Below are 25,386 nucleotides of genomic sequence, written 5' to 3'. Positions count from 1 at the left end.
CATATAGAGGAAGGACTATACTTATATTGTAGTGAAGAAGGTCACAAAGCTTGAAATTGCCCTAAAAAACAAAATTGACGCATTATTAAGACGAGAGGCACGTTTGTTCAAGAAAACGAGGATGCCCAGCCACAATAAGGATTGTACAGTTGGAGAATTCAATACCACAACAAAAATCAAGTTCTTCTCTTTCCGCTCAGCCTGTCCATTGCTTTACCATTCTTCTATCTTTTGGCCCTCAGAAATTAAGAATCTTAGCGTTATTAGATTTAGGAGCATCTGCTTACTTTTTAGACAAAGAATTTGCTAAGCATCACGAGGTTCCTCTAGTACAAAAACCTAAACCCTAAACCTGGTAGAATCATCCATAAATTAGAACCTATAGAAGTGATGTTTAAAGACCATAGTAGTTATATTATTTTCAATATTATTAGAACCCTGTCAAACCTTCTTATTTTTGGTCTTTCTTGGTTAGAAATGCATAACCCATTTATAGATTGGAGGTTACAAAAGATGACATTTCCTATAGAACATTTCGAGAGTGAGCCTATTAGAAGATCTCGAATCAAAGAACCCTTATTTATTGGAGCAAGAGCATTTGTAACATCAGCCAAAAAAGGTACACCATTTGTCATTTATGCGACTCCAACTAGTGGAGAGAAGATTTTGACAATAAGTATACTAGCACAATATAAGGATTTTGAAGATGTGTTTCAAAAGAAGAATGCCGACATGCTACCAGAGCATCGACCTTATGATTGTGCCATACACTTGTAGGAAGGAGCACAACCACCTTTTGAACCAATCTATAATTTTTTGCAGATGGAGTTAGTGGAGTTGCGAAAGTACATTGACGAGAATCTAGCCAAGCACTTCATTTATTATTTGAAGTCGCCAAGTGGGGCACCAATCTTATTTGTGAAGAAGAAAGATGGCTCGCTGCAGATGTGCGTAGATTATCGAGGTCTCAACAAGGTGACAAAGAAGAATCGTTATCCATTACCCGTGATATCAGGTCTTCTAGAGCAACTTGGGCATGCAAAGATCTTTACAAAGATTGATCTAAGGGGAGCTTACAACCTTGTGTAAATCAAGGAAAGAGACGAATGGAAGATAGCTTTCCATATAAGGTATGGTGATTTTGAATATAATGACATGCCTTTTGGTCTTACTAATGCTTCGGTGGTCTTTCAACATATGATGAATGACATCTTTCGAGAGCACCTTGATGATTTTGTTATCATCTATCTAGATGTTATTTTGATATTTTCCAAGAACATAGAAGAGCATGAGAAACTCGTTCGTCTAGTCCTTGAAAAACGCCGCAAGCGAGGACTTTATGCCAAATTGGAGAAGTGCTTGTTTAACCAAATTGAGATGGAATTTTTGGAATTCATTGCAACTACGGAAGGTTTGAAGATGGGCCCTAAGAAGGTGGAAGCAATTGTATCATATGAAGTTCCAAAGACGATTAGAGATGTACAATGTTTTCTTGGCTTTGCTAACTTCTATCGGATCTTCATCAAGAATTATTTTCAAGTTGCTACTCCGCTCACTCAATTGACATATAAGGACAAGCTCAAATGGAGACCTCTAGCGGAAAAAGCATTTCAAGGTCTTAAGACGGCATTTACTATGGCTCCAATCTTGGTACATCCGGACTTTGCAAAAGCCTTCTATTTGGAGACAGATGCTTCAGATTTTGCTATGGGAGTTGTACTTTTGCAGATAGGCACAGACGAGAAGCTTCATTCAATTGCGTGCTACTCTCCAAAGTTTTATGTTGCCAAAATCAACTATAAAATCCATCATAAAGAACTTCTTGCCATAGTGGATTCTTTCCAAGAATGGTATCACTTTCTTGAAGGAGTTGCACATTTGGTGACCGTATATATAGATCACAAGAATTTGAAGTACTTCATGTCGACTTGAATTCAATAGAATATGTTGCTATCCAAATTTGACTTTATTATTACTTATCGGCCTGAGAAGCAACAAGGACTATCTAATATATTATCAAGGAGATTGCATCTAGCGTTAAAGGCTGGAGAAACAACGTTTGATCAATAGTATACAACATTGTTGAAGTCAGAACAATTCAGGCTTTGCTTTGCTATAGTGCGAATTGATGCTGAGTTCTTCAACCAAGTACATATTGCAACTATTGGAGATTCTGTAGCCCTCAATATCATGCAACATGTCAATAATGACAAGTTCAAGGTGGAAGGAGATCTTTTATACTTTGAGGAGCGATTGTATATTCCAAAGGGACTAGCAAAACTCTGAGTTCTCAAATCTCAACACAACTTTTCATTTGCGGGATATTTTGGATTCAATAAGACCTTGGAACTTATTTCTCAGGATTTTTGGTGGCCCCAAATATAGAAGGATATGAAGGATTTTGTCCTCTCTTGTGACATTTTTTCAAGATCCAAGAACCCTCAGCATCGTTCTTACGGTCTTCTACAGCCATTACCTATTCTATATCGGCCATGGTCTTCAGTTTCCATGGACTTCATTATGGACTTGCTGCCATCAAATTCATTTGATAGCATCTTTGTTGTGGTAGATCGGCTTACAAAGATGGCATACTTTGTTCCTTGCAAGAAAACATCGTCAAGCAAAGACACAACAAAGCTCTTCCTTGATAGTGAGTATCAATATCATGGTTTACCAAATGATATCGTGTCGGATTGAGGAACCCAATTCATATCAAAGTTTTGGAGATCTCTCTATGAGATATTGAAGGTGGATATTAAACTTTATTTGGCTTTCCATCCTCAAACTGATGGCCAAACGGAATGGGTGAAGCAATATTTACAATGTAGTATCAACTATCGGCAAGATGATTGGACTATATATCTATCATTAGTCAAGTTTGCATATAACAACACCCTTCATGCGTTGACTCAACAAACACCATTCTTTTCCAACTATGGATATCATCTGAAGCTTGATTTGTTGAGTTCGTCAACTAATAACAACCCGAAAGCTGAAGGATTTGTGAAACAACTATTAGAGCTTCAAACTACATTGAAGCTTCAATTACAAACTACGCAAGAAGCTTACAAGGCATCCGCAAACATATTTCGGAATCAGGCACCTACTTTCAAAATTAGAGATAAAGTATGGCTGCTTCGATGGAATATCAAAACCAAGCAGCCATGTGATAAGTTGAACTACCGGAGAGTGTGACCATTTGTCATCCAGAAGCAAATCAATCCAATGGCATACTATCTGGAGTTACCAACTGCTATGAAGGTACACCCAGTCTTTCATATTTCTTTGTTGGAGCCTTATCGAGAGTCATCTTTTCTTGGAAGAGTGCAATGTCTGCCACCTAGTATTGAAATTGAGAACCACAAGGAATACGAGGTTGAAAAGGTATTAGATTTACGGCATAAGTAGGGAAAATTGAAGTACCTAGTGCATTGGAGCGGCTATGATATCAATGAGCCCACCTAAGAATCAGCAAAAAATCTTATCAATGCATCGCAAAAGGTACAGGAGTTTCATTGACGCTATCCTTCGAAACCTAAGCCCTTTCGATGAAAGTTTTTCAGTGAAGTTCCTTCTCCTTAAAGTCTCTTAATCCTCGGCCTTACCAAGGAGGAGAAGGAACCTCTAAAAGACATAGTTAGAGACTATAAATCTGTAACCTGAGCCCATTCTCCCATGTTTAGTGCTTGTATTTTTTGGTCTGATATTGATAGCCAAGAGATAGATACCATAGCAGTCATGTCTTCTCAACCAATTATCTCACGAAGATAACCCCGACATGAAGAACCCCCTATACCACAAAGACAACGGAAGATACCTAGTAACAGGTTGCTAGTGATTGTGTTTGAGGTAGAACCTGGCTATGGTGATCTTCCCAAAGGAGTGTTTGTAGGGCATTTTCACAATGAAGACACGGAAGTTCATGCTTGATTGGAAATTGAAGGCGTAAGATACTATCGTTGGTTATAAGGACCAATGAACTACTTGTTGCTCGAACAACAATTGGAATATATTGTAGACACTATGCGACAAATTTTCAACTTTTTACATTGGTATTGACGCGCAATAGGAGTGCTTCTCGGAGACCTCGAAGCTAAAAGAGGGAGGTGATGTCAAGGACATATACTAGGAAGTTGTAGAAGATTCTAGACAGTTCTAGAGAAGCTTTGTAGTTTGTAGAAGCTACTTGAGAAGTTTTCAAGCTTGTGGAAGCTGCTTGAAAAGCTTCCTAGCTTGTGGAAGCTGCTTGAAAAGCTTCCTAGTTTGTGGAAGCTATTTGAGAAGCTTCTTAGCTTGTAGTATATGTAGGAGCCGAGAGTGAGGGAATCCTCAGTCTCGACAACACACATCTTAGAGCTCTAGCTCACCTCTTTGGTATTGTTCTTACTCATCTGATTAATCTAATTCTTGTCGATTCTTCTTGAGCTTCTTATTTAGATTTCCAATCTGTATTCTATATTCGTGATGGCACAATAGTAGAATTGTTGATAGACATTTTATTATGTTACAATCAAAAATGTGTAAAAAACTAAGAATGTGTAAATGATGCACATTCTTAGTTTAAATTTTTGACTAAATATGTCTATTAAAAATTCCATCGTTTCAACGTACAACTAAGACTACATCCAAAAACATTGTTTTTTGGATAAAATTATGTGCACTTAATCTAAAACATTTTGATTTTTACAATCATACTTTTCAATGTTTTGATGATTTTGGTTTTTTAACTTATTGAGATTGCTCAAATTCCAAAAAAAAAAAAAAAAAATACACTCGTCTAATGAAGCACACATTCTTAGGAACAAATGCCATGAAATGCCGAAGTTTGAAAAAAACAAAAAGAAAAAAGAAAAAAGAAAAAAAAAACAATTGAACATCTAGTCACAACTTTCTAAAACTGAAAAAGATAACTATACAAACTATGCTGCACCACCATCTTAGTGCTGTCGTGGAATGTATTTAGAGGATACTGCCCAGAATTTCAATGATCGTAAAAAGTCATGCTGTCATTACCAGCTCACGGTGAAATATTGGAATGACATTATCAAATTGCAGGGCCAAGTTTGAGTCTCGACCGTGTCGAAGAGATTTGTAACGTGATTTCAGTGATTCTGAACGAAACCGCTCACAGCACGTTCGCTTGTTTAGAATACCTGTGTAATACCACTACTAAAACGGAGTAAACTTTGTAATGGTGAAAATTATGTTTACCCTATATAAAATAGAGATCACCTCGATCAAAATATTAAGAAGTCAAATTTCCGTGGAGGAAGCTTATGGGTGACAGCTCCAACCTATCTTGGCAAACAACTCAGACACTGTTCGATGGCAAATATGTGGCATTGTTCAGTCCATCAGCGAACCACATTAAGCTGATTCCAATTTAACTTGACGCATCTTACAAACCAGCCGAAATGTTGCATTGTCGATTCCATCCTGCTCTACAACCTCAAAAAGCTTGTTTCGTGGAGTGGATACACAGACATGAAAAGTGTGGAGGACCGGCGGGGTGGACATAGACAATGCATTGAGTACATTGCATAGATACTCGATATCAGCAGAAAGCTGTTGTGCACCTCGCTCACTAAGAGCTTGAATTCCCCTGATTTGTTCTGTGTAAGCAGCCGTTGCTCCTTCGGCCACCTGTATCGACACAATCAAGCATTAGAAACAAATGTGTTGTAACAAAAGCCACAGGGAAACCGCAGAGATCATTACTGGTAGAGTAGAGAATTCTATACGAGAGGAGATTTAACGAAAACCAAAGGCAGAAACGAATGAAGGCACCTTGAACATCCACTCTGTCGCAAAGTACTGGGCATCATCAGAGCCCTCTTCTACGCCCTCCGGATTTCCACTCCCTGCTAGAGGAAGTAACTGCTGGGGAAGTGTTAACAAGTACTCACCAATGCTAGTGATATACTCCGATGCATAAGCACTAAAATTTGGCAAGGAAAATAAATTTTGTTCTTCCTGCTGGTTCCAAACGGCCTCCCTCGCCATATCTGCAAGCTTAGCCCGGACTTTTGACATAAGAACCTCGTACACGAGATCATTCACTGCGTCCGTAAAAGCAGCTACCCTTTGAGAAGTGTGAGGCAGCGCATGAAACTGTGGATCCTTGGCCTGCTGTCAATCATAAGAATGTCAGTGACTTACATATAAATGTGAATGATGTATCCCAACACCTGTGCAAGGTCAGTATACATGTAACCTTAAAAAGATGATTACAAGGAAGGTACACTACCTTCCACCAATATACTTAGAATATTAGCAACTCAATGGCATATCCTTCTACACTCGATGGTTAAATATTCAAAACACATTCTGTCTCGGAAAAAACTAAAGAATAGGAAGTGTAGGAACGACCTGTTCAAACAGGCTTGATAGTCTTTTTGCTTTCTCAGGAGTACTGAATAAGCGCAAAATTGAAATATCTAGTCCCATTGGCCCTGCAAAAGTGTCATCCAAGTCTTCTTTCTCAGAAGTGATCAAAGGGAAAGACAACGTGGAGCTGGTCAGCACGCGCGAGGGCTGCAAACTGGTGCCCAACCGAGACAGTGTGGCCCGAAGCGAGGCCTCAAACACAGCCGAACGACTACTAAGGCCTTCGGCGACAGTCAAAAGCTGAAGTGCTCCTTGAACAATCGTCCACTCTTCCTCTTCAGGCACAACATCGAAAGCTGTGCCAGTTCCCTCTTTCTTTACAGCTCCTTCTAGTAGTCCTCCATCCTTCTTAAGGTTGGATGAGTCACCTGACCCCATGAAGTCTAAAAGTAGGTCAACTCCACATATAGAACGCAATGATTTGAGGATATCAAACAAACTAGCTAAGTATTGCAGAACAATTTCGTCGAGAGTAAGGAGTAAAGATTCAGCTTCGACTCCTCCAGTGAAGCTTATACACCGTTCTACTGCAGCTTCAAGGGCTATAATAACTTCAGGGATCGATGCTTCCATTCTTCGAACTGTTTCACTAAGCTCCACCCCGCGTTGACCAAACCCCCGAGAAACTGCTCCTCGCAAGTCTAATGCTGATACTTCGCCCGAAAGTTGAATGCGCTCAAGCTCTCCATACCTGGAAAATATCATTTCAAGAGTATAACTTCTTGCAAAGTGGCCACAACTCAATGTATATCAGGAATAGGCAAACTGTTCCATTGCAAGACCCACTGTTTTTATCACTTCCACTATGGCTTATGAGTAGGGTATCACATATCTTAATCTATCGTTTAGTTTGACTAACTTGTAACCATCAAACGACGTCTATCACCATAGTATCGACTAAGAGAATAATAGGAGAAATTTACTCACTAAGGTCCGTAAAGCAATCACTAGAAGCTCAACAGAAGAGACGAAGTACATCATTCTACAAGTATCACATATTTAACATCAGCATGTGTACACCAGCAGTCATGGTTAACGATGTGGACGTCACTTAAAGACAAACAGTGTAGAACCAAGATCATACTATAAACTGAGAGTAATGCAGGAGCGTTATGTGGCCTCCTGCACTAATTACCTCATCCCCATGGGCAACAACCCACACAAACAGTATGGCACGGCCTCGGCACACATGATGCGGACAACGAATTATGCATTCCTTCATGTTAAAAGACTAACCTTTGCTTGCAACCTTCAAATGGTTGGAAAATTGCTTCAATTACCCTTGCCAACTCAGCTACATCAATTGTGAAAAGCAAGTGCAAGACATTCTTCGAAAATGCTTGTGCCACGTTGTGTAATCCTATGAGTAAACCCAAAGTTGAGTGTCGAACATTCACTTCTCCGGTAGCTCCACCACCTGCCGTACGAATTAATCCAGAAAGACCAAAACATTATTGTGAAGGTCAGAGTAGTCCCTGCGGATGTGAAAAAATTGACGGGAAAGATTGATACCATTTCAGTGGTACAACATATTGCAATTTTTTTTAAAGAGTTTCTAGTGTAACCAAAACTACAGCATGTGTTGTGAAGGGAGACCAATGAAATTTGAGAAAGACTGTAAGGTCTAAACTAGTTCCATCATAAGGTACGCTTTGAGATTAACCAAGATCTTTTGACATAAAAACGAAACCACCCCTCACCAATAGATCTATGGACGAGAAAAGTACCTCCGACCAAAGCTCTGGACGCTGCAGTAGCCTCAGTTGTGAAAGTGTCAATGCGCGTGACAAAGCTGGCAAAAATTGAACCCATGGTCTCAATCAACAATCTGGGAACGAGCAACTTGTAGTCTTCCGGAAACGCTACCATGCACCTGTTGAACAATGGTGAGAAACCAATTAGAGAAATCAAGGTGTGCACATGTTTCAAACCCCAAACAGATACTGCAAAGGAATTTGAGGTCCGCTGAACATTACTGCCCTAGTTCAGACAAGTTCTTCATGTTCTTCACACCAGGATGAGGTATTTGTGAATACTAGAAAAATGTCACGAAACCCAACTACAACCTACCATTTGACTAAGCTCTTAACTTTACAAAAGAATTGATGCATGTTGTATGTACCATTTTAACTCTTGCTCGAGTACAAGGAGAACTTCGTCGTAATAGTGTGGTAACCATTCAGCAAACGAAGTTGTTGAGCCATTTGCAGAATTAGGCATGGTTGCAGGCCTTCGATCACCTCCCACACTATTGTCAGTAGCTGCTGGCTTCGCCAAAGGTATGCCAACTTTTACGGCCTCAAACTCCTCCCATAAGCGCTTAAGAGGCCGCATTCGCACTCGAGTGTAGTGCTGCTCAAGTGACTTGTATCGGCCTATCGTAATGAGAATATCTCGAAGTCCTTGAGTACTCTCCACCTAGAAAATAGCAAGCAATACGTCAACATACATATCAATTGATAGTATTTGAAACTTGTAACTGCACCAAATACTATTTGCAACGTACTACAAACCAGTGTGACGCAATCTTGGCAACCTTGGACTTCTATTTCCGTAGTGACAGCTTAGTCGCCAAATTAATTGAAGAACAACAAAGACTTGAAGCAAAGTTCGTTCGGTTTGAGCGGGAAGACATCTTGCGAAGGTCCACCCACAGAGAGAAACGATGTTCCCCTAAACCAAGACAGGCTGCGTGGTTTATTTCGTCCTCTACATATCAAACTGCTCAATAAAATTCCCACTCGGAACCAAATTCTACAGTCTCCCTTATTTTAACTGAGATTCTTTCCCGTAAAAGCCTCACCTGATACACCCCCGATATTGCAAGGGTCACAAAACGACGATGTGAGCTTTCTTGCCCAATCACTAAAAGAATCTTTAGAGTTGTTTTGCTTATGTCAAGAACCGATTGCGATTTCGCCCTCTATGTATATGACGTATCTCCAGCCGCAACAATACTTTTTTTTCTGTAATATGTTCTTGGAAGCAAAATCAAAATGAGAAACCACATAAGAGTTGAGGAACAACCTTCCGTTGGGTGAGGGCATCTGCAAGCCGTGGTTGCACCATACCCTCCAATCGATCCTCTAGTCCCTCCAATTGTCGCTTCACATTTGCGAACTCGGGCACCTACTTGTTCATCAGGTTGGAACATCATCAAATCTTCTTGCATCACTAAATCCAGCAAGTAAATGATAAGACCAAGACTACAGTATTTTAATCTGGTAGATTGCATCAATATATCCGGAACGATGAAAACAAACACGATAGAAGTACAGATCCAAGCTGGATTCCTAAAACTCAACGGTCTTGGTTCACGCAATGGTGACTGCTGAAGCATTTAGAAAGTGACCCACTGAGCACCTCAATGTCAAATGGGATTCAATGCTGGCACGTAGTTGTTCTGTTACTTTTATTTTTATTATTGATGTTATTATTATGCTGATGAAGATGTGTTTGTGTGTGTGTGCGCGCGCGCATCCTCCTGATGTTTGACAGTGATAAATGCAGGACAGCAGAATATAAATCTCAGGGCTTACTTCACCAACTACTGCCAAGCAGCGGCGCATTTGAGCTAAAGTTTCCGCCGCCTGCGGTAGGTTTCCACTAGCGAAAACATCCTCAACGCTAGCGCTGAGCTTTGCCAATCCTGCCGCATCCTGCTCGGACCACAAACAAGATTAATCAGAATCAAAGTGTAAAAGTTGTAACAAGTGATCTGACTGCGGTGCCACTCTGGAGTCACCCACTCCCATCTTAGTGGCACATCATCAACCAGATACTTTAGAGATTGATGCGATTCTTTTCGTTCCCATTAGGTGTTAAAATTGAAATACGGTTGTTTGGTTTCCAACAATACACCAACTACAGCAACATACAATGCACCATGATTCCGCTATCCTTCCGCGCATATCCTTGAAGCATTACAACCTGACTTTCCATAAACTACATTGTCAAAAAGACGGGAAAAACAAAGCTCAACATTATTATCAGAGAAGAGAAGTACCTGAAGTGTTTCATGTGCCGCTTCCATCCGCTGCTTAACAGCATCTACACGGGCAAGTGCTGCTACTGATTCTGCAGAAGTACCCTCTGCCTGAAACCAATTCGAGGGTAATCAGAAAAGCAGGTTTAGATTGAATTCCAACACCCCTAAATTAAACCAGTTAAAAATCATGTGCAATAGACTTTGGGGACGACAAATTTCATGCCAAATCTATTGCAAGGAAAGGAAGAGGAAGAGAACCCTACCTGCTGTAGCTTTTGGAGCACAGCGGAGACGGTGGATCGGAGAGAGAGGGCATCATCGCGCACCCGAAAAACATCGCGGGAGGCCCGAGGCACGCGCAGGAGCGCTTGCGCGCTTTGCTCCTCTAGAGAAGCGGCAATATTCTCCGCCATGAGCTGCAGCTTTATCTCCAAATCGCCCAAGTATTTGTCGAGGGAGTCGTCCGGGTGACGCGCCTTGCAGGCCGCATTGACCCACGATTTGGCATGAAATTTGTCGTCCCCGAAGGAGGCTAGATCCAGCATCATGGTGGGTGGAATCGAGAAGCAGGCAGACGAGCTTGATCGAGACTGTAAAAGAGACGAGGGTTTGCTACACTATATTACTACTCTGAGAGTGGCATCTTCCAGCACAAGAACCCGCTTGGAGTCAAGAACACAAGGCTGCTATACATCCCGACGATGACGATGACGAAGGCGATTGTTGACGAAATGCGCAGTGCAAAAAGAAGTTTAGATGGTTCTCAGGTGTGATCGTGTACTACTGACTTCGGAGTCGCAACAAAAAAAAATGTTTGCATAGTTTGGGAAGAAGAGAAAAAACTAATATTAGAAACATTGACATGGCGCTGTACACCGCACCCTTAATCAAGACTTGGAATAGGATCCTTTTTTACTGAAACCCTATGTATTGTTGGAGTGTTATCAATATACCAGAATTTCGCCTGGTGCATTTAATTTCGGGTTTAGGTCTCTGGATTCGTTACCAGATGAAAAGTACATGTCGCATTGTATTACATTTCGTGTCCAGTAACACACACATCGGCACGTGACACACATGTATTTCACCAAAACCCACCAACACAATCATCGTAACATAGGTAATGGAACCAAGCTGCTAGTCCTAGTGCAAATTCGTAGCAAATGTTTAGCATCCAAAAGAATGCCAACAGCCATGTCCCTGCATCATGGGTCGAAGGAACTAAGAACATCGAAGCGTGCTCATTTCAGAAAGTCAATCGCGATATTCTTACTCCACAACTTCCATTACACATCAAAGACTTGTTGAGCTTTCTGACTTAATTGGTAAACCACACCTGTTCACACTTATGTTGTGCTTCACAGTAGAAACATCACTGACGCAGCAGGGGAGTGACTTTTGGCTCACTGAGAGCCAGAATCTACGAATCCAATGAAAAGGAATATATTCTAGCTTTCCTCCATCTACACATAACTTGGGTCCTATGCTAAGAGGATGATACTTTAACATGAACAACATTGCTTGTCCCCACATCTCTACGAGAGGAAGCGCTAGCTGCAGTTCGTAAATAAGCTTTAGGCGGGGAGGCTTTTGGCTTCAACACACGGCGCAAAGATCGTGGCAGCATGAGAGCTATTTTCTCTGAGAGCAGGATTACAATTATGCCCACCACAATAAGACCCCTGCAAAAGTAGAAAAATTATCAACGTCTAAATACCTCAAATTATCTTCCAATTTAATCTGAAATTCAGAACACGCGCAAATAAACGAGGTTAACAACAGCCCTCAAGCAGCCAGATAGATCATTTCAGATGAATAGCAACTTTTGCATACAACCCAGGATTTAGGATTTTCTTTTCTGAATAAGAAAGTGAAATGATTAACGGTACAGTAATTTTTTAACCAAGCAGGAAGCTTTCAATCATATAGCCTGATAGTTACTGCAATATATTGCTTTGAGCAGCAATTTCAAGCTACATTCCTGACCAAACAACACAGCTACGGAGTGGGATCCAAACATATTCGAGGTAGTAAGCAAGTGGATGCAAATACGCGTAAATTAAAGGGTCCCTACGAAAAATATGAGCACCTAAAGTCAGAGCCTCACCATGCCAAAAGCAACAACAATCGACCACTAGTTGAAGCAGGTAAAGATTCTCCAAGTGCAAACAAACCAACCAAAACCCCAGTCATAATAGAAGCAACCGCTGCACACGTCGAGACCACGACTGCCCTTCCGTTCTTCAAACCTCTCGTCTGCCATGAAATGTTTGCAGTTTCAATAATTCAGCAAACAGCACTCATAAAGTTTATAGCACTTAATAATTTCTACAAATGGACCATGCAAGGTATACTTCGAAGCGATCATATAGAAAAAACTTAACATATTTCAAGCAAAGAAATAAGACTGCCCTGATCTCCGTCTCACAGAAAACCATCGGTAATAGAGTCTTAGGTCTAAAATGTTAACCACCACACTACAGCTAGTTTTACACGAGTTCACTACTCCTAATTTTCAAATTACGAATTTGATGAACTAATGGACAATACGTGAAATCTAAATAGCTGATTGCTTCCATGGTATCATTCGATCTAAGTGAGAAAACGTTGTCCAATAAACGGTGCGTACCTTCGTAAGAAAAGCGAGAATCTAAACAAAGGAAAAGCAGGTCTCCAGTACTACATGGATCAACATGCACGTGCATCTTTATGGAAAAAGAAGATCACCTGACAGAAGAACCCACTGCTACTGCAGCAGATGCCCACAGCAATACCAGCGGGTACAAACCACTGAGATAAGCCACGTTCTGCAAGCATGAAACCAACTTTACAAACTGATGCAGACAACCTGCAACCTCCAAGGCCATTCACCACTCAGTAAAGTGCGTACAATGCTCGAATTATTAACATAAACTAAGTTGGATATTTGATCTAGTCAATTTATTCTATGCTTAACATGCAGTTTGCATATAGTGTCCAATGATGCTACGTAGTTAACAAAAAATATCAGAATGATTACTAAACAGAAAACTGACGCGTTTGTTACGTGATATCATGTAATTGAAGAAATAAAGCTGACCCTAAATCAGAAACCTCGATAATTCAAGAAACTATTTTTAAACACAGAAAACATTTACAACTGCGTGGTGGCTCAAAAAGAAATAAAGCTTCATGTGAAATGAGAAGAATCGCAGGAACATGATGTTGAACAACATAATCAAGTCTCGTTGCACACGGTGTACCCAAAGCAAGTTCCTGCCTCCATGCCAGCAGCAAGCTCCTCCATTACATCAACATCTCTCTGCACATCCAATGTCACACACAGTACAAAAAGAACATACCAATATTTTAACTCATGTACAACAACATATTTTTAAACTTTGGCAAATCACTCCAGTGTCCTAGCGGTAGAGAGTTTCTGGCACAAGCGCTTAACATTCTTACTAAGATCTACGTGGATAAAATGAATTGAAATTGTCTTTTATTAAGTCTAAAAACCAAATGTATTGTAATTCAAAAGCAGACATTAATTTGAATGCGAAAGTGAATTCTCCATACCATTTGAACATCTCCTTCATCATGCTTCTCGTGCCGTCTCTTCCCTGATCTTACGCAGCAATCAATAATCCCCTGTCACGCTCAGACAAAATCGCTCATAAAAAAAATTAAAAATCGAATACAACCAAACTGCACGCTGAGAGAAGAAACGAGTTCGCAAGTTGCACTAAAAATTGACGTTCAGACTACTTGTACAATGCGCAAGGCGGATTGGATATTTGAGTGGAACCACCATAACCTAGAAATATCGGCATAACAAACATGAAGCCACAAAACAATGAGTTAAGTGGAGGAATACCGTACAAAGAACAAAGCCAACCAGACAAGAAACAGCAATGATCTAGCCAGAGAAATCTTTGCTTCTTTTTGCTCCTCCCCCAATGCTCCAATAACTGATGGATAAAATGATGCACATCAACCAGTTGACAAAGCTACACCTAGTTATGCGCCTACAAAATTATACTTCACAGGTGCATCTGGTCAAATTCCAGCCTCAGTTCATCGCTCATCGACCTTTAAGATGTCCAATAATCTCCAAAATCACGAAGAGACCAAACTAGACTACGAATCAAATTAACAGCAGAACTGGAGTACAATAATTTCAAAATTAAGGCAGGGTTAGGTGGTAAAATTTTGTGATAGTTGTAAACTTGAAGATGATTTCAACTCTAGGTCATTTTCAAATGATGTCCATTTGCGTTCTTGAAAAACATTAACCACCCCGACATCCACCATTACTAGACACATCGTTTAGAATTGACAAAGTAGACAAAAAAATAATGAGGTATCCTTTTAAAACCTTTCTCTGAAGTGGTATGAACATTACCTATGGTTCCCAAACTGGCCATGACAACACCAACCCAATCGAGTCCATGCATTACTTCATGCAGGTAAAAATGAGAGAAAACAGCAAGCACTGCAAGGCCACAGCCAGAAACTGGCTGAACCACAGAAACCTACGTCAACAGGACATATGTATGAATATCCGTTAAAATCAGTTCAATGACTTCGAGCGATACAATAAACAAAATCTGAATGCCAACTTTGTGACTTGCTAAGCACTACCTCTACGTTATGCCAAACATGTGCATAACATTACATGTGCATCAACATTACACAGAATACATGAAAGTGGACATGATTAAAAATGCAGGGGACAACACAAAAATAAAACACTCACTCACAGGTGCCTGAGAAACAGCCTTCAGCATCAGCAGTGCACCTAGAACATCCACTGCCACACCAATTATCCATGTTCTGCTGCCTCCGTACTTTCGTATAACCTGGATCCAAAAATTCCCAATTGATAACACTGTATCCCACTCGAAGTTGGTCGTTATCTTGGAGAAAACAAAAGATTGAAGCTTTGCAAGGATAAACATAGGTGATTTCGATAACAAATTTTAGCAGGCTCCTCTGTGCGATTCGGTCTGAAATTTACGATCACCACCAAAACTTTCAAGGTCTGCTATAATTCCCCTAGTTGCCCCAGATCTTCGCAAGCGCTTGCATCAGAAGCTTACGCAAGCAGGCCATTGCCATTATGAATGGCTAGGAACATCCATCCTGCTCATAGGAAGCTGATGAACCATTGGCTAATATCCAGTTCCTAACATCTGTATCCTAAACCTACTACACTGGTCTTCATTAGGATATTCAGGTATTTGTTCAAAGTCTCATGTGGTGTCAAAGAAAATCAGTTAGCTCAAACAGGGAGCGCATGCCCGGAGCGGCGGAAAAATTCTTTGTTTAGATTGTCGCAAAGAGTCAGTATCGAAACCTATTGTGGTAGGAGTCATTTATTTACCTTCCGATCTAGAGATAACTGAGGCAAGCCTTTGGTGCCTTCTTTCTGAAGAACTTTTCCAACATTGTTCCCAGCCGCAGCTGCAACCGTGAGAATTACAGCCTCCCACATTGTGACTTTTTAGGTCCCCAACTGAACACTGTACTAAATTACAGAAAAATCAAAGCGTGTGCAAAGAGTAGCCAAAACCGGCTCCCTATGAAGAAAGGAAAAACGCTTCAGCTAGAATTCTATACAGATCATTCACTCGACTTCGGAAATCTCTACACCTTGCTTGCTAGACTTTGAAGGTCGTCATGGATGTTGCTCCGGGTCGACGTGAGTATCCGTCTCCGCGGATACAACAGAGAATGGCAGCATCGAGGATGTGTAAGAAAGAAGGCGGAAACCGGGATGGAGAAAGTTAGATGCAAGAGGGGGGGGGGGGGGGATGCGGGAGGGAGATGGCAACTGAGACTAATTGCAGTTCGACACCGCAGCGACAGAGTGTGCTGGAGTAGTTTAGGGTTCGGAGTCAGTCCACCCGAGGGAAACCCCCCCCCCCCCCCTCTCCCTCTCCCTCTTTCTCCCCTCCGGTTTGCAGGGTCGGACTGCGCACAGGCACGGAGTGTTCGTTGCTTCAGTCGTCGTGTGGGGGTGTGGGGGGTGAGTGAGTGAGTGATTGATTGGATTGACTTGGGCTCTTCTTCGAATCAAGCAGGGTGACCCACCCCCCGCTCTATAGCTCCACCCTCTGCTCTCATTCACTCACTGCCTTGCCTCCCCCACCCCCTCCCCATAGCCATTCCATTCCCCCACATCGTTTGTTATTGCTCACCATCACAAACTTCTTCATCCTTTCCTCTCCACCTTTCCACACTTCTCTATCCAACAATACTCCTTTCATTTTGTCTTTGATGTCCAATACATCCTATAAACTAGCTTACATTACACAGCCATTCACAAACACATTTGCATTTGCTTTTGTTTATAAATCCTCTCACAATGACACCAAAATATTCAGCACATTCAAAACAACTCATACAAATTTATGCAAACTATTGCTAGGTTTATGTTTATATATATATATATATATATATATACATGGATGCAAACAAATATCAAATGCTTCTAAATTATAACTGTAACTATTCTGTGATAAATGTGTAAGAATATGCTGCAATAATAAATCATATTAATGCAATGCAAATAATGTGACTAACTTTTTTGGATATATATACAATTATCAATAACATATCTTCAATAAAATCCTTTAATTGAGTATTTGACTTGCTTTGTGTAACTATTGTGAATAATAATCACAAAAGCTTAGTGAAAAGTAAGTAAAATATAACTAAAATATACATATATTTTTAAATTTATTACAATTATTATTATTATATTTATAATAAATTTAGGAGAATGATAAAACAACCTAATTTTTTACTAAAGCAACCTACTCTATCTTAACCATCATTGTACCCTTGTAGCCTCCATCTTTGATCCAACTCTTTCCCAACCATTGCTAAAGTTGAGAGCAAGGGGTTGGAAATGTTGAAAATAGCATGGGAGGTTTAAACGTTTGGAATGGGGGCAATAGTTGGGAACAAGAGAATGGCTAGGAATAGGGACGAGGTTGATAGGATACAATGATGGTTTAAACATGTGGGTTGATTTAGTAAAAATTTGAATCGCTTTATCATTTTCTAAAATTTTCTATAATCTAATTATTTAAATAAATATTATCTAATTAATTAAATTTCAATTTTAAAAATTATTTTTTGTACACTATGTATAAAACAATACAAAAGATGTTTTTTGAACAAAGAATATATTTAATTTTATACATCACAAATATATAACATGTTGTAAATTTGAAAAATATTTAGAAAATTTTAAATACATCAGAAACTTCTCTTCTCAATTCTTCTTTATGATTCACCAACTTCTTTCCAATTTAATTAACTTCTAATATTACTAATCTTGTATAATTTTCTTTTGAGCTTTCTTAGAGTTCTATTCTCTACCTCTTCAATCCCTTGCAAAATCAACACATCATGGAGTTTGAAATTCAGAGATCAATGAGAGAGTGCTAAGCCCTAAGCGATGCAACAGGAGTAGAGTGAAGATAGTTACATTGATTTAAGTCTCAAGTGGGTGGATTTTATTTTTTTCTATAGATATCCATACATATATACATTTTTATAGTTATTCATTATATATATATATATATATATATATATATATTCTAATAAATTTATCAATTTTCTATTTTAATAAAATTTAATTAAAAAATATTTATTTTAATATCTGATTTTTTTATTATTGATATTAATTTTTTTTCCTTCTTTTAATCTATAATTTTCTTTACAACTCATCTATAAAAACTATTTAGTCTTGAATGTTAGTAAATTAAAGAACTATGAAACTAAAAACTGAGTTGTTTATTTCTATATTGTTTTATCATTTTAACTTTTGAATTCTTGGTTATCACTTCTAAGTATTCATCTTAAAAATGGGCATCAAAATAATTTCGAATATAGGTGGTTAATAAACATCATTCAAATTAATAATTTGATATTATTTTATGCTTGTTTTGTGGTACAAATGTAATACTAAAAAGCATTGTCATCAAAGATACACAATAATGATGAAGAATAGGAATATTCTATAATCTTCTATAATATATATTCTATAATCTTTTACAACCTTTTGATGATTTTTGTTGGTTTCTAATAACTTCAATAATATTTCAATAGAATTCTAAAATCTTCTACCTCTTCACACAATGTTTTCTATAGAAGGTTGTATGGGACTTAGATCATATATTATAAATAAAAGTCAAAATTTTGGTATACTAGAGTTTTGCTAACACAATTTATGAAATTCTATGTATGTGAATATATATATATATATATATATATATATATATTTATATAATATCATTTTTGATGAAAAATTATTTTTTTATTTTTATATTCTTAAGTTTTAAAATAACATTCTTTTAATAGATATATGTATGTATATATGTATATGTATATATATACATATAGATTATTTTAGTATAACATTGATTTATGCCATGACACAATAGTAATTTTAAATGTATGAAATATCTAAATTTTTTGTTTTTTTCAAAAAAAAATGTATTAATTTTGTTTGGATTATCAATACTAAAAAATATTTTTTTTTTATCACATTTTATAGTAATTTGCTACCTTTATTTAATATAAATTCAAAAATATGTATATTTTGATTTATGGGAAAAACATTGTTTATAAGAAAATCAACACATTGACAAATTAAAATACATTGAGTTGATACTTAGTATGGTTGTCATTTTACTTATTCCGGAAGAAACTTCCCAGAATAAACCTATATAGGGGAATTCGAACAGAGAGAAAGACCATGTATATGAGCTCCAATTGTTAGGGTCACGCAATTAACCGCTACTGCTGAATGCTTACCATACCAAAAAACACTTAATTTTTCCTCTTACTGTCCACTCTCTCATATCAATACAATAACATCCACGACAACGATTTCAGTACCCTGTGTAATTCACGAATACACAAGCATATCCCAAACCCTGGAATGAACAACTTCCAATCCACAGAATCTGATCAAGACAATTCCTTCAATTACAATTCCTCTCCACTAAACTTACAACCTTGCGACAAATAGTGACTGGAAACTTCCATACGTCTTCAATCTTTCACAACAATTGATAAACAATGATCCATAAACAACTTTTTAAATCAAACATTAATTCATTAAATCGATTCTCTTCACTAGAATCAACACTAACACAAAAGAAACAAGAAAATTAAGAAGAAGAAATAGCACCAAGCTTATCCCCGGCTCAATACTATCACAGTCTGGTATTTTCTTCCCCTCTCCCATCCTCCTTATACTATCTCGAGATACCAACTCATATACTACAGATGATAACTACTTTTCCTGACTATTCATCCATTCTATCTACTGAACCACCTTTTCAACAATTATCTATTTCTGTTTATACTATACAGTAGATATCTATATTTTGAAAATAACTACTTATTCTACATAGTCCCACTCCTAACTGTGCAACGTCCCCGCAAACACAGTATTGATAAACAAAAATCAATCCTTTTTTTTTTTTAACTGGATTGTTCAATCTCTTTGATTTTTGGCGCTGACTCCATTTGGTCTTGTTCCAATACTATATCTTCTTCCTTCGACTTGTCCTGAATCTCTGCCCTTAATTGAGCTGTTAAATCTTTATTATATGCTTCCAATTCTCAAACCTGAGCTTCCAATTGGAGGATTCTGGCATCTTTAACTTCCAGTTGTTATTGCTGCTGTTGCAATTTCTCCTCTAATTTTCCAATTCTTACTCCCATTGAGGCAAATGTTTGTGACTAACCAATACTGACCAAATCACTCTCCAATTTCATTATTATTTCCTTCAAAATAACAATTTCTACCTGTAGCTCATCCGTATTGTTTTGATATTGGTCATCCAATTATTTCTTTTCAATCTCAAATGCCTCCTTCTTCTCTCCTTCAACTGAGCATTCATCTTTTCTTGTTCCAATCTATACGATTTGTAAGTTTGTAATAATTCTTGCCTTTGATTTTTCAGGATATGTTGAATCCTCTGTTTCTCCTTTAACATTTTTTCCACTTTCTCATCCAATTCACATTTTACTCATATCTTAGATTCTGATTCTACCTTGATGACTTGTTCCTGTTCCATGATTTTGTAATTTTACTTCAATATTATTTTCTTGCTCGCTTCCACTTGCCTTTTTAAGCTACCTTCATCTTCGAGTTTACTCATCATAAGTTGCAGCTGAGAAATTTGACCCAATATAACTTCCTTAAGATTCCACCCTTCCGTTACACCCCGTTGAAACCTTAATTAGTTGCTTTCCCTTGGAACTGGTATTGGTGTCGTCATCTCTATTGTCGACCGAATTGGAACTCGCTCTGGTATAGATATTGGTCTTGCTTCCCGTTCTGCTGCTCTGCTAGATTCTCCTACTTCATACACCATTATCCCTGGACTAACTGTTCCCGTTTGTAAACTTAGAACTACTGGTTGAGATTCCTGTTTCAATGTATACTCAATCACTGAGTTTACATAATTGGAACATAATAGTGAAGCAAACTTCTCCATCTCCCGCTTAGCTCCTATTTCTGCATGTATCCTTGTGGCCACATAAGCTCCCCATTTGAATACCATGTCTTTCAGTGTTCCTATCCCAGAAATCAGTGATCGCTTTGCCATATAGATGGTATGCCGATTCAATGCTAACTGCTTCTGAACAAACCACATCCATCCCATAAGTTCGGGCGTAAGAGCCTCCTGTAACTTCCATCCTTGATTTTACTCAAGAGACGACATCCTTCCTTTGAAGTAGCTTCCTGGCCTGAAATCATTTGACGTGTCTCCTCCCACTTCAAGCTCTCCGGTTGATAAATATAAAACCTTGTGTAAGATATTCTCATCTATCCCAATCAGGACTCCTCTTACCACACTCGAACCATCCTCTGGATTATAATTTTTTATATGTTCCGCCACTCATTCTACATCAATTGGTGGTAGTTTATCCGATCCTTGCAAAAACATAAATAACTGTGCATTTCTAAAATCTTTTTGCCTTTTCAATGATCAACATATATCTAACTTCATCGGTTCCATGTTGGTAATAACTACAAGAGACGGCGATCCCAGATCGCACTTAGACCTCACATTGCGATGACTTTTTAATCGTTTTGGTGCTCTCTTTGCTCTTTCCATCGACATTGTGAAAATCAAACTCTCAATACTTCCTCGTACTAACACTATTGTTGATTACTGTCGTAAAGCTTACAATTCAAAGCACAATGTCTGAAATTTGCAACAATGAAACCTTCTATGAGTGCCCCGCTCCTAACTGCTTACTCGGGGTCCAAATCAAGAACATCTAATCTAGTATACCTTAATCTCACATCTAATCAAGAATGTCTAAGTTCATGACTAGTCAATTTCAGTACTCAAAACTAACCATCAATCGTTTCTTAACTATCACAACCTTTCCAATCTTGTCGATAATCATTATTACGGAGACTCCCTCCCTCCACTGAGTAAATCCGTCTTGGATTTACGTATAATACAAATGTAACTGGTTTCCATTAACACGTGTTGTAAAGTGAGTTCCCAGCAAATCTTCCAATTGAACGGAACCATTAAGAAAACCTTCCACTACCCGATATGGCCCATGCCATCGTACTTGAAATTTATCGAAAAAGTTGTTAAAGCGGCTATCATAAAGTAGCCCCAGATCATTCGACATAAAATATTTTGGTCGTAACTTACTGTCATAATAACTCTTTCTACGATGCTATGTAGCTTCCATGATCAAGAGAGCCGTAGCCCTAGCTTCATCCAATTTCTCCAATTGGACTAACCTATATTGAAGAGAGTCTCTGTCTCCTAGACGTTCATCCAACGCAATTCGTAAACTTTGGACTTCCAATTCAATTAGTAGAATTATCTCTTGATCGTATACCAATTGAAATGGGGTAGAATTGGTAGTTATTTTATATGCAATACGATACGTCCATAAAGTTGCAAATAATTTAGTGTTCCAATCGGTTCCCATTCCTGAAATAGTCTTTATTAAGATCTTGCATAGGATATCGTTTGTCTTTTTGGTCTACCCATTGACTCGTGGATGATAAGGTGTAGTTTTGCGGTGCTTGATCTCATACTTCACTGTTAATGCTTCAATTGTGGCATTAAGAAAATGTGTACGGCGATCACTAACCAATTTTTTCAGACAACCAAAACGAGTGATAATGTTCTTATATAAAAATATTGCTACAGTATTGGCATTATCAGTTTTTGTTGCCATGGCCTCCACCCATTTGGTTACGTAGTCTATGGCTACTAGAATATATCACTTTTTTCCATATCTCGATGCTGGTGTAATGGGTCCAACAAAATCAATTCTCCATTTCTCAAATGGTGTCCGTGCCAAAATTGGTACTAACGGCATCGTTGAAGTACCCGTGGGTCGACCAATTCGTTGACAGGGATCACAACGATGAACAAATTGGTGCGCATCAAAAAACATTGTGAGCCACCAATAACTAGCCATTAAAGCCTTGCGAGCAGTATTATCTCCCACGAAATGTCCACCACAACTATCAAATGACATCCTTTCAAAATTATATGAACTTCACTTTGAAAGATACAACGGCGTAAAATTCCATCCCGCCCTTGTTTGTACAAGGCATCTCCAATCATGGTATACGACACACTTTTTAAAATCAGATGCTTCTTTAATTTTTCATTATAAGAAATGGAAAAAATTTGAAACGTTAGATATTGGAACAATTCACCATATTCGGGTGTAATGACATCCACAACGAATAGTTGTGCATCCGAAAGAGCATCGTTTATCGGCTCATTATCCTGTATATTAGATAAACGGAATAAGTGATCTACATTGGCATGTTTCTTGCCGGGTTGAACGTTAATCGTAAAGTTGAATTTCTAAAGAAGTAACACCCATGGAGCAATTTGTCCGCTCAATTGAGGTTTATTTATTATGTACTTAAGCGTATCATGATCAACGTGGAACACAAATGAGTATCCAAGTAGATAGTGGTGGAATTTCTGTACAGAGTAAATCATTCCGAGGGCCTCTCGCTCGGTAGTATTATAATTTCATTCTGCAGCAATGAATTATCGGCTTGCATAATATATGGGATGATCTAATCCATTTTCATCCTTTTGACTTAGAACGGATCTAATAGCAACATTGGATGCATCTACATAGACATGAAACGGTTTTGTCCAACAAGGTGTTACAAGAATTGGGGCAGATATCAATTTTTGTTTCAATTTGTCGAATGCGAAAGTCGAGTCTTCAGTCCATATTGAGCTAGATCTGTCTAATGGAGGTTTCTTTAATAAGTGGATTAACGATTGACAGATAACCACAAAGGATTCAATAAAACACCAATAGTAGCTGACAGGACCGATGAAACCACGTACGACCGACACCGTATCTAGCTTTGGTAAACCCAATATACGAATAACTTTATTGGGGTCCATAGCAATACCTTCAATAGAGACAATGTGTCCCAATAGCTTTTCCGATGGTACGCCAAATTGACACTTCTCCGAATTTAGAGATATCCCATACTTATCGCATTGATTCAAATAGTTATCTACGCATGCTAGATGTTCAGCCATTGTGCTAAAGGTGCAGAAATCGTCCAAAAATATCTCCATTAATAAACGTAGGTAATCTTGAAATGCTTGTATCATTATCTGTTGAAAAGTAGTCGAGGCATTACATAACCCAAATGGCATTACTTTATAGGCGAATGTACCCCAATCTGTGGTAAACATAGTCTTCAACTGGTCTTCTTTGACAATTTTAATTTGATTATACCCCAAAAATCCGTCCAAAAATGAGTAACATTCATGTTCGGCCACTGCATCCAAAATACTGTCTGTAAATGGTAACGGAAAATAGTCCTTCTTAGTAGCCGCATTTAACTTTCAAAAATCTTGACATATCTTGATTTTTCCATTCTTCTTCCGTACCTTCACGATTGGCGATACCCATGCACTATGCGGAACATGATAAATAAAACCCACGTTGAGAAGTTTATCCAATTCTCTTTCACTAAAAAGAAATATTTTGGATTAAGCCGGTGTTGTCTTTGACGAACTGTCATAACATCCTCCTCCAGAATAATCTGGTGTTCACACACATCGGCTAGAATTTCTTTCAAATCTACATACGACCATGCAAAGGCAGATTTGTGATGGACAAAAAACTGTTTTCAAGCATCCAATTCTGTACCGATAATACCGACATATATTTTAATTAGATGTGGAGTTTCGTTGGTGCCCATGTTAATAGATTGATACACAAGGTCTTCAACAACCTCTGATTTAATTGTCTTCTTCTGATCTGAATATCTTGTATTATTTTACATATGGAAACCATCCAACTCTGGTTCCAATGTGCTGACTCTATTGACTACGAGATTGTTCATCCATTCGGTAATAGCATGATCTGATTTAGTCACATTCTCTTGATGCAGTAAATATTCGTCGGGACTTCTACATTGGTAGACTCCTGCCTTTGCTGTTGAAGTATTTTTTCCTACCCCAAATTGCAGTGAACCTATAGTATTATCATCTGCCTCAATCGATTGACTCTCGTTGTCCGATGTAAATTTTGATTCTGGCAATTGAGATTCTCCATGATATTGTATTGAGTACATCTGTAGAACAATCTCATCTCGGCCTTTTCTAATTGTCAATGTGCCTCAGCCCCAATCATTCTTAGCTTTGGCTTGATAAAACCAAGGTCTACTCAATAAAATGGGATACGATAATGTAGAACTCTGTAATCGAAATAGAATATAATCAATTTTGTATGTCAATCTCACAATTACAGTGGCAATATTGCGTAAGATTTCCATTGGCTTTACCCGACTATGATCTACCATTTGCAAGACCAATGTCATAAGTAGCAATTACTTTAGATCCAAGTCTTCCATTGTATCCGCGTTCATTAAATTCACACTGGAGCCACCATCGACTTGTATCCCTGGAATTAAAATGCCATCGATTGATACATCGATTGTTGGTGCTCCCGGATCTGGATTT

The 25,386-nt window shown here is 38.4% G+C and overlaps 1 protein-coding gene across 1 annotated transcript; it reads right to left on the bottom strand.

Annotated features, from left to right (window-relative positions):
• Positions 1-5,017: 5,017 nt before the first annotated feature.
• On the bottom strand, positions 5,018-16,268 carry LOC112284598 (conserved oligomeric Golgi complex subunit 7). Its single transcript, XM_024524518.3, has 21 exons — positions 15,741-16,268; positions 15,118-15,216; positions 14,760-14,889; positions 14,237-14,325; positions 13,934-14,005; positions 13,618-13,676; positions 13,103-13,223; positions 12,483-12,631; positions 11,863-12,057; positions 11,712-11,750; positions 11,506-11,575; positions 10,639-10,992; positions 10,394-10,483; positions 9,927-10,046; positions 9,415-9,516; positions 8,510-8,805; positions 8,115-8,260; positions 7,624-7,804; positions 6,370-7,078; positions 5,788-6,129; positions 5,018-5,643 (listed from the first exon to the last, which is right to left on the bottom strand). The coding sequence occupies exons 1-21, from the start codon at positions 15,849-15,851 to the stop codon at positions 5,368-5,370; spliced, it is 3,750 nt and encodes a 1,249-aa protein (XP_024380286.2). The 5' UTR covers positions 15,852-16,268; the 3' UTR covers positions 5,018-5,367.
• Positions 16,269-25,386: the final 9,118 nt, after the last annotated feature.

This window comes from Physcomitrium patens, chromosome 7 (genome assembly GCF_059467195.1).
Source record: "Physcomitrium patens ecotype Gransden chromosome 7, ASM5946719v1, whole genome shotgun sequence".
In the NCBI taxonomy this organism is placed as follows: domain Eukaryota; kingdom Viridiplantae; phylum Streptophyta; class Bryopsida; order Funariales; family Funariaceae; genus Physcomitrium; species Physcomitrium patens.
Note: the sequence above shows the minus strand (reverse complement) of the source record. Positions and strands in the feature narration are given on the sequence as shown.

Excerpts from the sequence above, each read along its gene's own strand:
- LOC112284598 (XM_024524518.3), bottom strand. The coding sequence starts at position 15,851 with ATGTGGGAGGCTGTAATTCTCACGGTTGCAGCTGCGGCTGGGAACAAT. Across the intron at positions 12,058-12,482 it reads TTGTTGTTGCTTTTGGCATG|GGGTCTTATTGTGGTGGGCA; the intron begins GTGAGGCTCTGA and ends CTACTTTTGCAG. Across the intron at positions 7,079-7,623 it reads TTTGAAGGTTGCAAGCAAAG|GTATGGAGAGCTTGAGCGCA; the intron begins GTTAGTCTTTTA and ends GATATTTTCCAG.